At 40.1% G+C, this 18,768-nt stretch overlaps 1 protein-coding gene across 8 annotated transcripts in view; it reads left to right on the top strand.

The window, feature by feature from the left end:
• The window catches only part of CC2D2A (coiled-coil and C2 domain containing 2A), a 124,796-nt gene extending 110,180 nt beyond the window's left edge, over positions 1-14,616 (top strand). For 4 of the 8 annotated variants that reach the window (XM_043448289.1, XM_043448290.1, XM_043448291.1 and 1 more), the window contains 7 exons: positions 34-123; positions 1,845-1,958; positions 4,274-4,408; positions 9,902-10,024; positions 11,513-11,571; positions 12,387-12,561; positions 14,124-14,613. In XM_043448289.1, coding sequence (XP_043304224.1) covers positions 34-123; positions 1,845-1,958; positions 4,274-4,408; positions 9,902-10,024; positions 11,513-11,571; positions 12,387-12,561; positions 14,124-14,312 — 885 coding nt within the window. In that variant the 3' untranslated portion in view covers positions 14,313-14,613. Of the gene's footprint in view, positions 1-33; positions 124-1,844; positions 1,959-4,273; positions 4,409-7,035; positions 7,896-9,901; positions 10,025-11,512; positions 11,572-12,386; positions 12,562-14,123 lie in introns of those variants that run through there. The other 4 variants (XM_043448292.1, XM_043448293.1, XM_043448288.1 and 1 more) reach the window with 4 other exon arrangements.
• The last annotated feature ends 4,152 nt before the right edge of the window (positions 14,617-18,768 follow it).

Here is an 18,768-nt window from a genome sequence, read left to right on the forward strand (position 1 = left end):
GAAAATCAGTTACAGCTAATTTTGTTTAAACAGGAACTGGTGGCCCGATACGTGTCTCTGATTCCTTTCTTGCCCGACACCGTCTCCTTTGCTGGTGTCTGTGACCTGTGGAGCACTTCTGATGTAAGTATTCTTCCTCACAGACGTGCTGGCTTGAGCTGACTTCATGGAATATCAGTAAATGGCTTGCTTAATTTTAAATTGCAACACCCGTTAGTCATTATAAAAGTCTACACGGCCATCTGTTTAACAGAATGAACTAAATTCATTCTGAAGTACTTTTTTCTTCCTGGTTCAATCTACCCAAACAAATTAGTTAAGCAAATTAACTAATTATTTGTGCATACACACACACACACACACACACACACACACACACACACCTACTTCAAATGTCTTAATGCTGATTTGTCCCCCCAAAGTTATCTTAACAACACCCCACTTTTATTCATAAAATAATCAAAACCACATTTTATATTACATTTGGAAATTGCATATCCCTTAATTTACGGGGGCTTCTTAAGGCATGTCATTGTTCATTAAGTATTTCTTGACCCCCTGTCACATGTCAGACACTGTACAGAGTTCAGGCTATGAGCAAAATAAACATGGCCTCTGACATCTTGGAACTTACAATCAATGGATGCTAGCTACATAAACTTCCAAATGAGTCTTCAATGGTATAAACATGTATTATCACTGGTATTCATTTGGCTTCTGGATCTCAGGTACTGTGTTGGCATAAAGTTGAACTGTGATATACAACTCCCTTTGAAGGATGGCTCTAAAAGGAAGAAACTGAAGCACACTTTAAATTCTTTGTTCTCCAATATGTTTTGGAAGCCCACTGTTGACAATTTTAGAGATAAAATTTCACAACCTTAAGATACTTAAAAGAAGACATACAATGAATAGAAGAGCTATGTGCTCTAGAGCCAGACTGGCTTTCCACTTTCTAGGCATTGCTTCATCTCTCTGTGCCTCCACTTCCTCATCTGTAAAATGGGAAGATGAGAGTATGACCATCAAAGGTTTATTCCAGGATCCAATGTACTGACTCATGCAATGTGCTTAAAAAACAGTGTGGCGGCTGGGATGGGACGACAGGATATGAGCAGGCAGAGCACAGAGGATTTCCAGGGCAACGAAAATATAGCACATGATACTACAATGACCGATTGTCAAACCCACAGAATGCACACCACCAAGAGGGAGCCCTATATGTAAACTATGGACTTTAGGTGACTATGGTGTGTCCATGTAGGTTTATCCACAACACGTGTCCTGCTCTGGTTGGGGATGTTGATGGTGGGGGAGGACGTTGATGGTGTGCATGTGTGGGAACAAGAAAACATGGGAAATATCTGTTGCTTCTTTCCAGCATTGCTGTGAAGCTAAAACTGCTCTAGAAAATAAAGTCTATAAAAAGAAAGTGTTAGCACAGAGGGAGCTATCATATTTAAGTTCAACATGAAAACTGAAACTTTGAAATTTATCTTCCTGACCCCACCCCATAATCGATTCTAGACATTCATGTCATTGAAATGTCAGAGAAAATAACATGTCCAACTAAAATTGGGTGTTTTTTTTTTACCAATATCTCTTATCCTTTATTTTTTTTTAAATTTTTTTTATTTACTTATTTTTTTTTTATTAGTTGGAGGCTAATTACTTTACAACATTTCAGTGGGTTTTGTCATACATTGATATGAATCAGCCATAGATTTACACGTATTCCCCATCCCTTTAAACCACTTATCCTTTAAACCACTCATTTCAAGAGTTATACAGCCCGTCTAGAGTGAAGCAGCCAATGAACATGATTTTTCTTTCCTTTTGTTCAGCAATTTCTCGATCTCCTGGCAGGAGACGAAGAAGAACACGCAGTTTTACTATGCAATTACTTCCTCTCCATGGGAAAGAAGGCCTGGCTGGTGGTGGGCAATGCTGTTCCCGAGGTAAGACCGTTAGGCTGGTGCTCACCGCGAAGCTCATTGTCTAACATGGTGCTGTCATGTTCCAGGTCAGGGGCAGGACTTATTTTCATAACAGTTCCTGCAGCTGCAAAGAAAGTAGTCCAGAGATGCCACAGTAGGGTGTGACAACCAGTGATGAGACATGCCAGGGTTTTCGGGGTACTTGAGCCCTATACGTTTGAGGATGTTCTGGGCAAATCTGAGCCCTTTTCCACCCATCACCCCCACCTGGCTCTGTCCTCCCGCCCATCTTAGAAGAGCTCTGACTCCCTCTGTGATCGAGTGTTATTCATGCAGAGGAATGTAGGGATCTGAAGAAGTGTGGCAGGGGTAGAGACCCTTTCACCCCTGCTTCGTCCACAAGCAGCCACTGTTAAGCTGGCAGGCGAAGCGGAACAAGGCAGATAACCACAGGGGCAAAGAAAAGAACGTTCACGCCATATACTGGTATCACTGGTTATCTTTATTAGACCAGAAATAGAAACTACGAAAATTTGTTTCCCCAGCCCACTGCAAATATCCCTAAATTGGGGGCAGGTTGGGGGTAATTTGGGGGTACAAATCTTAAAAAGTCACATGGATTGAAGCAGCTTATCTAAAACGGAAAGAAAGCCCGTTTTCAGAAAACGGGCTCCCAGGCTCTGGGAATCCTTGGTGACTTGACAGCACAGGCTGCTGCTAGACAGGTAATGTCACAGCTGAATCCTAAGTCGTTCTCAGTCACTGTCTTCCAGAGAGCCTGGTACCAGGGAAAGAGGACAGGACTAGGAAGTCCCAAGGCCCGGGTTCAAGGCTCTGCCCACTCCTCACGAGCTTTGTGACTCTGAGCCTCATAAAGAAAGTTGGGGTGATAACATCCCTCTTCAGGTTTTCACTCCCAAGTCCACCCCTCCTTGGATTTACTCAACCGTCAACAGTTCATAAGTATCCTTTCACAGTACTTTCTATTCATTTACGTAATTATAAAAGTATCAAATATCAATTCCTGTATTAGAAACAGGAATTTTTTTTTTTTGAAACAGGAATTTTCTAATTCTGTTTAGAATTTTCCTTCTAAACAGGAATTAGAAGTATTATTCAGATATAATCAGCCTTCTGAATACTTAAAAGGCAAACTTGCTGACTCTGAAAAGAAAACCCAGTCACTATTTATTTCCATCAATAATCATGCTTCAGCCAATCTTAAGATATCTTGCCATTTTCAACACCATGGATGGACCTCAAGGGCACTATGCTAAGTGGAATAAGTCAGAGAAAGACAAACACTGTAATGTGGAATCTAAAAGCCAAAGTAAATTAACAAAATAATGAAACAGAAACAGAGACATAGATACAGCAAAAAACGCAGGTGATTGCCAGTGGCAGGGGGGTGGGGTGGGGGGACAGTGGCGAGGAGAGAAATATGTGAGGAGGGTTAAGTACAAACTTTTAGTTACAAAATAAATGAGTCACAGCTACTCATTATGAAATATATAGTGTGGGAAATATAGTTAACAATTATGTAATGTCTTCATATGGTAACAGATGATGACCAGACATCATGATGATCATTTTGAAATGTACAGAAATAGCAAATCACTATATTGTCTACCAGGAACTAACATAGTGTCGTAGGTCAATTATACTCCAAAACAAAGAAACTCATAGAAAAGAGATCAGATTTGTGGCTACCAGAGGCAAGGGATTGGGGAGTGGGTTGGAATTAGATGAGGTAATCAAAAGATACAAACCTCCAGTTATAAGAGAAGTTCTCAGGGTGTAATGTACAATATGCTAAAGATAATTCACACTGCTGTACATTATAAATGAAAACTGTTAATACAGTAAATGTTAAGGGTTCTCATCACAAGAAAAAAAATTTGTTTAGTTAAAGTTATATCTATATGAGATGATGGATGTTCACTAAATGTATTGTGGTCATCATTTCATGATGTATGTAAATCAAGTTATGTTGTACTCCTTAGACTTACACAATGCTGTATGCCACTTATATCAATAAAATTGAAAATATATGTATACCATTTAACTTTTAAAAAAAGATATGTTAGTTTAGTAACATGACCTCTGTTCCTATTTGGTCACCATACTGAAGTAGTTCCAGGTGCAAGAATTTTGCAAGAGTAAACTTTTGATTTTACTAATTCAACATAATCTAGAACTTCAAACCAATTTTCACCATTAGCCATGGGGTTTAGAAATTAGGTGTCCAACTAAAATAATGAACTGTCTGTGCAAACTCCTCTTGGCCCTACTTGCATAATTAATTGGAAACTGATTTAATGGCTGTTTTCCTTCAGGGTCCAACTGCCTATGTGCTAACTCAGGAACAAAGTCACTATTTAATATGGAACCCCTGCAGTGGACATTTTTACGGACAGTTTGATACCTTCTGCCCCTTAAAAAGTGTGGGCTGTCTAATAGGTCCTGATAATGTAAGTATTACCGTTTCCTCTGAAATATGGTTGGTTGACTATTTTTTTTAACAGATGTATTAATTTTAATAATATTTATGTACCAGAAAATTTGCATATATATGCATATGTATATGTGTGTGTGTGTGTATATATGTAAAATTGTTGCTGTTGAGTCGCTAAGTCACGTCCGACTCTGCGACCCCACGTACTGCAGCACGTCAGGCGCCTCTGTCCTCCACTATCTCCTGGACTTTGCTCAAATTCATGTCCATTGAGTTGTACTGGACCTGGTGGCTCAGACAGTAAAGAATCTGCTTGCAGTGTAGGAGACCCAGTTTCGATTTCTGGGTCGGGCAGATCCCTGGAGAAAGGCACAGCAAACCACTCCAGTATTCGTGCCTGGAGAATTCCATGGCGTGAGGAGTCTGGCGAGCTACAGTCCATGGGGTCGCAAAGAGTCAGACATGACTGAGCAACTATCACTTTCACCTTTCACACTCAATTAATTATTGAGTTGGTATTGGTAATTAAAGAAACAGTATCAAGCAAAGGTACTCTATAAGGCACTGGTTAAAAACATGAGTTATTAGATCTCACTGCCTGAGTTTAAACTCCAATGTCAATGTTTACCAGTTGTGTATGCTTAGGAAAGTTTCTTAATCTTAAACAGCATCAGTTTCTTCCCTGGTTAAATGAAGGTATTTGCTAGTAAATACAAAGTAATTGTGAGAAGTAAATAAGATAATCAATACAAAGCAGCTAACACACAGTAGCAACCCCATGTTGGCTCCTGTGACTGTTTTTATAATCATCATCTACCTTAGTAATCTCTGAACTTAATGTCAGAAGAATCATTTGAACACGTATCCCCAATATATGTATTCTTATTTGTGAATTATGTACTTACTTATGTATTGATAAATTATTTACATTACACACAGAAGAATTATATCTTTCTTAAAGAGAAATAATTAGAGGGTCTAATATTTCTTCCTGTGTCACTGTGATATGCACCCTACTTTGAAGACCTCTGGTCTATGGGTTACTATCAAAATTAGAGATAAGATACATGGAGCACCCAGCCAAGTACCTGTCTGCCATAGGTATTCAGCAAATGGTAACTATTATTAACTACAGGTGTGAAAAGCCAAGTGCAGCATCCCGTGTGCATGTTACTATTTTTAATTAAAAGCATTTGGATAATCACAGATGATCTGCTAAGCTCCATCTACATGCAGAGAAGCACTCTAAGGTCATGTTAGTAGTCAGGCAGAGTCAGTGGGTACTGAAAAGCCTTTGAAGAATCCCATTCTCTGTCAGAATTATTAGTTCTCAGAACAATTACCGTATGGCTGACCAATTCACATAGAGCCCAAGTGCTGTGAGCAGGAAAGAAGCCTTCCCTCCTCTTCTGTCAAGACGAAGGGCAGTGGCTCACGGTGCCGGCAGCGGCTGGGAGGAAACCTGCTCGAAGCCTCGGTCGCCCTCCAGAGAGGACCCGCCCGCGCTTCACTCTCTGGGTCCGGCCCTCTGAACCCTCAGCTGCCTCTGCTCCACCACCTCGTTACAGACTGCCAGCCTTTCTCCTTCACGCCTTTGCCAAGAAGTCAGTCCTGTCCATCCATGTTTGTTTCCACTCCTGCTCCAACACTTGCCTCTGTTGAGTTTTCTCTTATCGTTCTCTGTCGATAGGCTCGGAAGTCCAACAGTCCTAAAATATGCTATACCCTAAACTACCACTGCCCCTCCTTGTCTTCCTTCCAAAATTCTTTAAATTCTATTTATAGGCCCTGCTTCCTCTTTCTCAGACTTCATTGCTGCTGTTAAGTCGTCCGGTCGTGTCTGACTCTTTGAGACCCCATGGACCGCAGCACACCAGGCCTCACTGTCCATCACCATCTCCTGGAGTTTGCCCAAGTTCATGTCCACTGCATCAGTGATGCCATCCAGCCATTCCATCCTGAGCCCTTTTCTCCTTCTCAGACTTTAATCCTTTATAATCTAGTCCTCTTCCCTGATCAGTCTACAGAAATAAACTCTGAGAAGTACCACTGTCTTGCTAATGGATAAATAAGTCCAATGGTTTACTCTCTTCACTCATTTCTCCTTTTCTATGGCACGTGACACAACTACTCACCTCTTCATGGTGGGGGGGAGGGGGGGGACAACTTGCCCAGGCTTGGTTTACTAGTAAAGGACTATTGGTTTTTATTTCTCTGCAATACCTTCTCAGGTTTCTGCCACTAACTCTTCTTTCCACACTTTGAAGTAGATTTTCCTGAAAATTCTATACTTAGATTTCTTGCAGAACACACTTATTATTAATTATAACTCTAGTTTATCCCAGCAAAAAAAAAAGTTATAATTCACTAGCCCAGGAATCTTTGGAACCTGAATTTTCAACTGTTTGCTAGACAGTGAGCTGCTGATCAAAGTCTCAAACTCAGGACACCCATAACTCATTTTTCCTTTATCTCTGAAAACAGCCCCTCCACCTGGCCCTCTCACTTCTAAGGAGGTCAGTCACTCAGATTCAAACTCCATAATTGTCCTTGAGTTTCCCCCTCCCCTACTTCCTCCTACTTCAATCCTATTAACAGATATTAGTACCAAGTGATATAGATACCACCCCTTCTGTTTTCCAGGTCATGTCATTATTATTTCAGCCTGCATGACTATAAATAACCAACTAAATAATCTGTCTCCAGTTCAGCCCATGATTTAGTCCATTGACGCCTGGTTCTTTCCGAATGTTCAGCTTTCCTCATGCTCAGAAGGTACTGAAGGCACCCCACTGTATATAAGTTTAAGAATAAACATCTCACCTTGGATCTAATCTGCCCTCAACTCTCTTCCCAGTGCTATTTCCGACAACTTTTCTGCACTTCCCCTACCCTACAGCCAGACTGTAATTCTTAAAAACCTTGCCCTCTTAAAACTACTTGCTCCTATCCCTGTCTAATCTCCAAAGAGCAAATAATATTCCTGTTAAAATAGAAGATAGATTTTCATTCCTCTGCTTAAAATACTCCAGTGACTTCTTGGCTCACTCCAAAGTCAAAGCCTCAACCTTTAAAATGGCCCACGAGGCTTCTATGATCTGACAGCTGCCTGGCCCCACCATCTTCACTGATCTCTTTCTTGCTTCTATGTGCTCATTCCTCTGAAGTCACTTTGTTCTCTTTGCTGTCCCTCAAACGCTCTTTGCATTTGCTATTTCCTCTGCATAGATGACCCTTCCCCTTACCAGACAGCTTCACTAATTCTTCCCTCACTTCATGTTCTTTCCAATGAAAACATCCGTGTGTGTGTGTGTGTGTGTGTGTGTGTGTGTAGTCAGTTATGTCCATCCGACTCTGCGACCCCCTGTCCATCCAACTCTGGGACCCCCTGTCCAGGGAAACATCCGTGTGTGTGTGTGTGTAGTCAGTTATATCCATCCGACTCTGCGACCCCCTGTCCAGGGAAACATCCATGTGTGTGTGTGTGTGTGTGTGTGTAGTCAGTTATGTCCATCTGACTCTGCAACCCCCTGCATCCGTGTGTGTGTGTGTGTGTGTGTGTGTGTGTGTAGTCAGTTATGTCCATCCGACTCTGCAACCCCCTGTCCAGGGATTCTCCAGGCAAGAATATTGGAGTGGGTTGCCATTCCTGTCTCGCCTCCAATCACCTCTTACTGCATAGCTTTCTCTACAACCTGAGGACTTCTGTCACATGCCTTACTCACCACTGTGTCATTAGCGTCTGGCACAGCTCCTGGTTGGCATATGATAGGCCTAACTACCTACCTGTAACTGTGTGCATGAGTGGTGAATTTGTCCCATTCAACATAATCGTCAGGTGTCTTACATTTAGTTCTAATCCAGTCGTGGATAAAGTTGTAAATGAAACAGAGTTTCTACCGGCACGTAGCAGCTAATGAGAAGACAGTGCAGACAAACAAGTACATGGGCTGTCAGACGATACGTGACGTGGGAGAGGGTATCACTGGCCCCAGTTCTGCACCCCTGCCTGTACCCACAGCCTTCGCCCTGTTACTTGGCAGTTGTTTAGTTGTTTAGTCGGATGGACATAACTGACTACACACACACACACACACAACGATCAATACGAACAGCAGTAATAAAATAGCTAACAGCTACTGAGTACTCAGTATGTACCAGGCATTGTTCTAAAGAGGTATAAATAAATTAACTCAATTAATCTTATGTGTAAGTTTAACTTGGCACAACACACTAAAAACTCATCCCCAAACTAAACGGCTTCAGACAATCATTCTCATGGACCTGTGAGTCAGCTGGGAGCGCCCTGCTTCAGAATGAATTTTAATTCTGGGACTTGGGGCAGTGACAGCCGGCAGGGGCACGAGAGGGCGAGCAGGAACATGCAGAGCTTCTTCGGAGGCTGGGACACACAACAGTGACACTGCTATCCCTCTCTACTCACCAGAAGCCAAGAGCCAAGGAAATACATTTCTACCCTTTTAGTGGAGGGCTTTCTGGGTGGCTCAGTGGTAAAGAATCCACCTGCTAATGCAGGATATGCAGGTTCAGTCCCTGGGTCAGAAAGATCCCCTGGAGAAGGAAATGGCAACCCACTCCAGTATTCTTGCCTGGAAAACCCCATGGACAGAGGTACCTTGAGGGCTACAGTTCATGGGGTCACAAAAGAGTCGGGCACAACTTGGCAACTAAACAACTGCCAAGTAACAGGGCGAAGGCTGTGGGTACAGGCAGGGGTGCAGAACTGGGGCCAGTGATACCCTCTCCCACGTCACGTATCATCTGACAGCCCATGTACTTGTTTGTCTGCACTGTCTTCTCATTAGCTGCTATGTGCCGGTAGAAACTCTGTTTGATTTACAACTTTATCCACGACTGTATTAGAACTAAATGTAAGACACTTGACGATTATGTTGAATGGGACAAATTCACCACTCATGCACAGTTACAGGTAGGTAGTTAGGCCTATCATATGCCAACCAGGAGCTGTGCCAGACGCTAATGACACAGTGGTGAGTAAGGCATGTGACAGAAGTCCTCAGGGAAACATCTCAGTCTAGTGAGACAAACAATGATCAATACGAACAGCAGTAATAAAATAGCTAACAGCTACTGAGTACTCAGTATGTACCAGGCATTGTTCTAAAGAGGCATAAATAAATTAACTCACTTAATCTTATGAGGTAAGTACTATTATCCCACTTTTATAGAGGAGGTATGTTTCTAATCACCAGGAACTACCTTATTTCAGCAATCTACATTCAATAGTAAAGTGCACCTCGACTGCGGATGTACAAAAATGTAAAAAACTGGCCCATGGCTACTACGTGATGCCACTGACTGTAAAACGCTTGTCAGTGTTAAGAATTAAAATATGAAAAAAACAAGAGAATCAAAATATGACAAAAAATGGGCAAGCTGTACGTCGTCTTACTCTCTCTCTGCTGCCTCTCTCTAAACACACATACATCTGCCACCATATACACTAATGTAGTCTTGTCTTTTTTAGATTTGGTTTAATATTCAACAATATGATTCCCCACTACGGATAAATTTTGATGTCAGCAAGCCCAAGCTATGGAAATCTTTCTTTTCAAGAAGTCTTCCATATCCTGGCCTTTCCAGTGTTCAGGTATATATATATATATTTTTATATAACAATTAAATGTAGACAGACAGGTCTTCCCTGGTGGTTTAGATGGTTAAGAATCTGCTGGCAATGGAGGAGATGCGGGTTTGATCCCTGGTTTGGGAAGATTCCCTGGAGAAGGAAATAGCAATCCAATCCAGTGTTCTTGCCTGGGGAATCCCACGGACAGAGAAGGTTGGTGGGCTACAGTCCATGGTGTTGCAAAAGAGTCAGACACGACTGAGCAACTAATACTTTCACTTTCAAATGCAAAGAAAGGGAGGAATTTGCCATTGTTATACTGGGTAGCCAGATATTTTTTGATCCTTAATTCCACTCCTAGGTATTTAGTCTAGGATAATACTTCATTTTCAAACTTAGTTAAGCCCAATTCCCAATAAGAAACAGACCATCATATAATGAACCACTATACACATACATAAAAGAATAAATTTGATAGAGTCCTATGATCTAAAAAAAAAAACCCCACAAAATATATTTTTCAGATGCTACAATGGTCTCAATTCACTAAATTAATTTCATCACAGGTTTCATGTTGAAATATGAAATCAAAATTCACGGCATGGTCCAGGAGGGACTCATTAATTTAGAGGGTACTGGACATTAGTAGATTATAAATAGCAAGCCTGAGACTTACTTACTAAAACTTTAAATTTGATAGCTATAGATACATACAAACTGTGTGTGTAATATAAAATGTATTTTTTTTGCTGTGGATCAAATCTTTCCAAAAGATGTTTTAAGAAAAATCACTTTAAGAGAGATTCTTCATGGATACAAGGTAACATAAGAGTTTTCATAGGAAAACTGTTTGCAGAAGCCTAAGGATTAGAAGGACAGAAGGGGTAAATTATGGTATACACTGGAATATTTTATAGTAGTTACACAAATGAATCAATATTCATGAATCTTAGTAAGCACAGTAAAAGTATGTATTTGCTATCTTCTCTAAATATAATGTTAAAGGGGAAAATATGTTCACAGGATAAAATCACTAAAGTTTAGAAAAATGAAAAGCAGCACAATATATTGTTTAGGGATGTGTATATCTGTAGTTAAATCATGAACACATTTCACTACTTTGCCTGTCTCCACTGACAACGTAAACGCCACAAGGGCAGGGATTCTGTTCATACGGGCTACATCCTCTTCACCTGTATAAGCGCCTGACACACAGCAGGTCTTCAATACATGCTGAGTGAAAGAGTGCTGAAAAAACAAATTCAGATCATGGTTACTTCTGCGAGAGAAAGGGTAATAAAACTGAGAAAGAACTACACGGCACTGTATTTATTTGTGAAGCTTTGCTTAAAAGTAGATCTTGGCTACATTAGCATCTGTGATATTATCCTAACTCAATGAATTGAGTTCATAATTTTAAAAAAAGATTTAGAGAAGGATGTACAGCTATTAAAATAAACTGTAACTGATTCCTAAAAATTTGTCAACTGTCTTGTTTTTCTTTTATAGCCAGAAGAGCTTATTTACCAGCGCACAGACAAGGTGGCTACAGCTGAACTACAAGACAGGTGACATCTTGTGCAATCTGTAAATCCATGTGCAATCTGTCACTAGGAGTGTTAATATCAAACTACACAGTTCTCAGCCTGGGTCAATGTGAACAGCAATTAAGCTTTAATTCGTGTTTACAAAGCTCAGATGTGATCTGTAAATCCCGAGGCTCTGGCATCAGCATGGTGTGAGCCACAGAGCAGTGAAGTCCAGCACCGATAGCTAGTTCTCCAGAAACCTCCCCCCAGATTAGAGTTCACGGCATGCTACGCGTGAGTCCCATTCAGTAATCTCACAATCCTTGGCTTAAACAGGCCCATTTTGTCCAGTCAGTGATTCAGTGAACTTCAACTACTTTCTGAACCTAGCACATGGGATTAATAGAAGGCTGGTTAAGAGCCTGTTTGAGCCCCATAATCCTTATCATGAACCCTGCAAAACAGAACTTTTATTTTCCCAGTTTCACAAGGCTCAGAGAGGTCCACATACTTGTTGGGGGCTTAAGGGGCTTCTGAGCCCAGCCAGACCTCTCTAGTTTCAAAGCCTATGTGTCCTTTCTGCTGTCTCAGGCCACGGGAAGAGGTGCATGTCAAAGTGTACAAGATCACAGTGAGGCTTTTTATGGTATTATTACCAAAAAACACCAATTTACTCTCAACTCCAAATTTAAAATAAAGCTGTGAGATCCTGAGAACAACTAATTCCTGGAAGAAGAAAAAAAAAAAGAATCTTGTTTCTTCAAAAAGTTTCAAAATGCTATGCTTTGTACTTTTGTTTACAAGGGAAAAGTTAAGTCACCCAAAAAAATGGAGCATATTTTTTTTATAAACAGGATTGAAAAAATACTAAAAGAAAAAATCATGGACTGGCGGCCGCGCCATCTGACTCGGTGGAACAGATACTGCACCTCCACGCTGCGTCACCTCTTGCCTCTGTTAGAAAGGAACCAAGAAGACGTGGAGGAAGACCACAGAGCAGAACTGCTCAAACAGCTAGGAGACTACAGGGTAAGCAGAACATTTCAAATTGGAAACTGCTCAGTACGATGGGCTTCGGAATCAAAACGCCTGTGTTAGTTTCCACACTGTATAGATGAAGCAGCAGAGACTAAAAAAATGTAATTAAAAGTTCAAAGCTCAAGAATGAACCCACCATTAAATAGCAAAATGTCTCTATAAAACGGAAATATCACCATTTTTTTGGTAGGAGGATCCTGTGAAAAATATCTTTTATAAAGTCGCAAGAGTATTACATAAAATGAAAATATTTGGCTAAATCATGTTAGACTCAACTGAACATCAAGGTGAAGCCAACCATTCTTGAGCAGACTTTAAGGATATGATTTTATTCTGGTTGCTTTTTGTTGCTAAAAAAAAAAAAAAAAATTCTCCTTACGAGGCAATATATGTTCTCTACTGTCAGTAGTGCCCTGTGTTCATACCCTATAGCCAGATACTAAAACCTAGAAAGCAGTGGCAAACTCAAACAGTAAGCCTCGTTGGTCAAACAGTACGACATCAAGCTGGACATTTTAAAAATTCATTTCATTTCATTTCTGGCTGCACTGGGTCTCTGTTGCTGCACACGAGCCTTCTCTAGCTCCAGCAAACAAGGGCTACTCTCGCTGCGACGCAGGGACTTCTCATCGCAATGGTCTCTCTGGCTGTAGAGCGCAGGCTGTGGGCACGCGGGCTCAGTCGCTGTGGCACACGGGCATAGTTGCCAACAGCAGGTGGAATCCTCCCAGACCGGGGACCATGTCCTCTGCATTGGCTGGCGGATTCTTAACCACTGGACCACCAGGAAGGTCCCAAGTTGGACATTTAATTCTACTCAGTGACTAAAACTCACCCTTTAAACTTCCAAGGCTAGGTTTCAGCTGGGATGCTTTCAACTAACAAAAAACTTATTTCAAACAAGCATGAGCATTAACAGCCTATGGGCTTATTAGGGTAAAAATTAGGGGCGAGTAGCTATTGGGGCTACACCACATGTCTGCACGTCTTCCCACTCTGCCCTCCTCCATGTGATGGCATCACCCACAGAGTGGTTTTCCTCATGGGAGCACTCACACATGGACACACATGGGCTGGAATAGTTGCTGGTAGGACTCACAAATGGACACACAATGCTCTGAGCAGCAGCGGGCATCCATATGCCGTTATTCCTTACAAGTTCCCTAGATTACATACCCTCTTTCCTATAGATCAACACTGAGGCCAGGGTAGAATGCATTAATCTACCCTAGGTTCCTGGTATTGCATGGGTTTCTTTCTATGCAAACTCGGGGCTATGAGGAAGAAGGAAGGGAACGGTGGAGGGTGGCTGGGTGACTAACAGGTATCTTAAACATAAATTCAGTATGTTAGCTATCAAAACACTTGGCCTCTCTCCATTTTTTGTAATGCTAATATATAGCTGAATAGAAAAACAAAGCTAAATAAATGACTTTAAGACCCAAAAGGAAGACTTCCTATTTAGAACTGCACATATTTAATTAGGGGGAAAATACAGTGAAAACTTCACATTCAGCAATGATTAAAATGTTGGTTGTTTTGTTTTCCTGCAGTTCTCTGGATTTCCCCTTCACATGCCATACTCTGAGGTGAAGCCTTTGATTGAAGCTGTGTACAGCACTGGAGTACATAATATTGATGCTCCTAATGTTGAATTTGCTTTAGCTGTGTATGTCCACCCGTACCCCAAAAATGTTTTGTCTGTCTGGATCTATGTTGCCTCCCTTATACGCAACAGATAATACTTCCCTGTATGTTTTATATCATGTAAAATTTATAATTAAGAGAATATTTTTTTAAGTGCTCTTGATCTGTCAAGAGGAAAGAAAATACTTGCAAATAATGAAATAAAATTATCATGATTTTCAAAATGTGCAAATTTTATTTAGTTTTTCTGCCTTGTCTCTGCCACTCTGACCCTAAATTCAACTGTGACAGCTCAGAGTTCCTATGACCTTTATTGCTCTATGCTTTTGCACCTGCTCACCTTCTACTGAGAATGATCTTCTTCTTTGCCAGTAAGATATCCTGTGCTTTTAAACAGAAATAATTAATACTGTTACAATAGCCATACTACCCAAAGCAATCTATATATTTAAGGTGCTCACTATCAAATTACCCTTGACAGTTTTCACAGAACTGGAACAAATAACCCTAAAATTAATATGAAACCTCAAAAGATCCAGGACTGCCAAAGTAATCCTGAGGACAGAAACAAAGCAGGATTAGCAGCCCTCCCAGAAGATTTCAGACAACACTGGAAAACTACAGTAATCAAAACAGCATGGTACTGGCACAAAACCACACATACAGATCAACAGAACAGCATAGAGCCCAGAAATAAACCCACAGACCTATGGACAGCTGATCTTCAACAAAGAAGGCCAGGATGTACAATGGACAAAGACAGTGGTGGTGGGAAAGCTGGTTAGCAGCATGGAAGTCAATGAATTTTGCACACATACTCACACCATAAACAAAAATAAACTCAAAATGGCTTAAAGACTCAATCTAAGACATGACACCATAAAACTCCTATAAGAAAACAAGGTAAAACAGTCTCTGATTTAAATCATAGCAATTTTTTCTTAGATCAGTTGCCCAAGACAAAAGAAATAAAAAATAAACAAATGCGACCTAATCAAACTTATAAGATTTTGCGCAACAAAGGAAACCATTAACAAAACAAAAAGACATTTTTAGACTGTGGACTGGAGGAAAACATTTGCAAATGGTGTAAACGACAAGGGCTTAATTTCTAAAATCTACAAAAGAGCTCATACAGCTCAATATCAAAAAACCAATCTACTAAAAAACTGGGCCAAAGACCTAAAATAAGGCATGTCTTCAAAGAAGACATACAGATGACAAACAAGCACATGATGAGATGCTCAATATCACTAGTGGTAAGAAAAAGGTAAATCAAAATTACAATGAGGGATCACCTCACACAGGTCAGAATGGCCATCATCAAAAAGCCAGTAAGTTAATGCTGGAGAGGATGTGGAGAAAATGGAGCCCTCCTACACTGTGAGATACAAATTGGTGAAGCTACTATAGAGGGTCTTAAAAAAAAAAGTAAAAGTAAAGTTATCATATAATCCAGCAATCCCCAGAAGAGATGAAAACTCTAATTTGAAAAGACACATGCCCACTTATGTTCACAGCACTATTCACAATAGCCATGACATGGCAACAACCTAAACACCCACCAACATGAATGGATAAAAAAGATGCGGTACATACATACAATGGACTATTACTCAGTCATAGAAAAGGATGAGATGCTGCCATTTGTGGCAACATGGATACACCCTGAGATTATCATATTAAGTGAGTCAAACAAAGACAAATATCACTTATATGTAGAATCTAAAAAGTAAAATAAATGAACTTATTTACAAAACAAACTGACAGACACAGAAACCAAACTTATGGTTAGGAGAGGGGAAGGGAGAGAGGGATAAATTAGGAATACAAGATTAACAGATACACCCTACTATATATAAAACAGATGAAGAACAAACACCTACTGTACAGCACAAAGAACTATGTTATCTTGTAAAAACCTAAAATATACTATTCATCTGAAATTAATACTGTAAATCAATTATACTTCAATTTAAGAAAAAGAGGTATCCAGGGAGGGTAATTATGTCATACACCACTCAGGATAGAGCCCTCAAATTGGGATTTAGTGCTCTAAGAACAGACAGGAGACTTTACTTCACCTCTACACCATGCATGGATACAATGAGATGTCTGTCATAACAAACCAGAAAGAGTCTCCATGAGACACCAGATCTGCCAAAATCTTGACTCTGGACTTCCCAGCCTCTGGAAGTGACAGGAATACATGTTATTTAAGCCACCCAGCTTATGGCATTCTGTTTTAACAGCCCAAATCAACTAAGCAAGCCGGGTAACATTAAAAGAAACTAAATGCATGTACTGACATGGAAAGTGGTACACAAAATAGAAACATGTAAAACAGGATTTCTCAACAGCAGCACTACTGACTTTGCTTTCTTCTATGCAATCTCTCTTCTATGCTTTCTTCTCTGCAATCACCCTGTTTTTTCAGTCTTTTAACCTTCCTGAGGCTTTCAACAGCTAAGTCAAATACCTCTCTTGGCAAATGACACATTGCCCTTGAAAATATGTGGGTTATTTTCAAATATCTTTTGATACTGATTTCTAAAGTGAGAAGACTCCTTATGATTTCAAAACCTTTAAGACCATGAAATTTTTGCTCCTTGTTTTCATCCCTAGGTATGTTCCATGGTCTCCTGGTTCATAGTCTATGGGAAGTTAAATAGAATTTGTATCCTGATGTTGTGTGAAAACTGTTTAAATCTTAATTATGTTGAATTGGTTCATAGTGCTTTTCAGGTCTACCATATTGTTCTACTTTTCTATCTAATCATTCTATTCATTTTGGGGCATTTGATACTGAAAATCCAACTAAAAATCTTAATTTATCTACTTTAAAAATAATTGTTACAGCAGACCTATACGCAATTTTGTCCCATATTTTCCAGTTCAGTTCAGTTCAGTCGCTCAGTTGTGTCCGACTCTTTCCAACCCCATGGACTGCAGCACGCCAGGCCTCCCTGTCCATCACCAACTCTCAGAGTTTACTCAAACTCATGTCCATTGAGTCGGTGATGCCATCCAACCATCTCATCTTCTGCCATCCCCTTCTCCTCCTGCCCTCAATCTTTCCCAGCATCAGGGTCTTTTCAAATGAGTCAGCTCTTCACATCAGTGGCCAAAGTATTGGAGTTGCAGCTTCAGCATTAGTCCTTCCAATGAATACCCAGGACTGATCTTTAGGATGGACTGGTTGCATCTCCTTGCAGTCCAAGGGACTCTCAAGAGTCTCCTCCAACACCACAGTTCAAAAGCATCAATTCTTGGGCGCTCAGCTTTCTTTATAGTCCAACTCTCACATCCATACATGACCACTGGAAAAACCATAGCCTTGACTAGACGGACCTTTGTTGGCAAAGTAATGTTATCATACTTCCATAATTTAAAAATGAAGAAAAAACAAGACAAGGATGCCCACTCTTGCCACTTTTATTCGACATACTATTGGAACTCCTGGTCACAATATTAAGACAAAAAAAAAAAACAAAAAAAGCAAGCATCCAAATTGGAAAGGAAAAGGCAAAAATGTGCTTGTAGATGACATGATACTGTATATAGAAAGTCCTTAAGGCATCACTAAAATACTATTCAAATAAATTAATTCCACACAGCTGCAGGATTCAAAATTAATATATGTCGCTCCTTAGTATCCACAGGAGATTGGTTCCAGGACCCTCTTTTGGACGCCAAAATTTTCAGATGTTCAAGTTCTTTACAGTTGGTTATATGCATTTGCAGGTTCTATACCCACGGATCCAATCAACCACAGATTGTGAACTCTTCTCCAACCGTGTTTGGTTGTATCCACAGGTGCAGAAACCACAGATATGGAGGGCCAACTGGACATAAATCTGTTGCACTTCTATATGGTAATAACAAACTATCAGAAAGAGACATTAAGAAAACAATCCCATTTATAACTGATCAAAAAGAATACAAAACCTACGAATAAACCTAGCCAAAGAGGTAAAAAGCTTGTACTTTTCCAAGTACAAGCTATAAGACACTGATGAAAGAAACTGCAGACAACACAGATGAAAAGACACACTGTACCTGTGAATTGGAGGAATTAACATTGTTAAAGTGGCCGTACTACTAAAGGCAATCTACAGATTCAACGCTATCTCTATCAAAATACCAAAAGAACTGTCACAAAACTAGAACAAACAATTCTAAAATTGAATGTAAACACAAAAGACCCTGAACAGCCAAAACAATCTTGAGAAAGAACAAAAGAAGTGGGGGCATCAGCTTCCTAATAATAAACAGACACATAGATCAATGGAACAGAGTAGAGTCCAGAAGTAAACTCACACTAAGATGATTAATCAATCTATGACAAAGGTGGCAAGAATACAAATGGGGAAAGGACAGCCTCTTCAATAAACAATATTTTGAAAACTGGACAGCTATATTATAAAAATAATCAAACTGGACTAGTTTCTCACAACAAATAAAAAATAAAATCAAAATTGATTAAAGACTTAAACCTAAGACCCAAAACCATAAAACTCTCAGAAGAAAAGATAGGCAGTATGCTCTTTG

The sequence above is a fragment of the Cervus canadensis genome, chromosome 26, assembly GCF_019320065.1.
Source record: "Cervus canadensis isolate Bull #8, Minnesota chromosome 26, ASM1932006v1, whole genome shotgun sequence".
Taxonomy (NCBI): domain Eukaryota; kingdom Metazoa; phylum Chordata; class Mammalia; order Artiodactyla; family Cervidae; genus Cervus; species Cervus canadensis.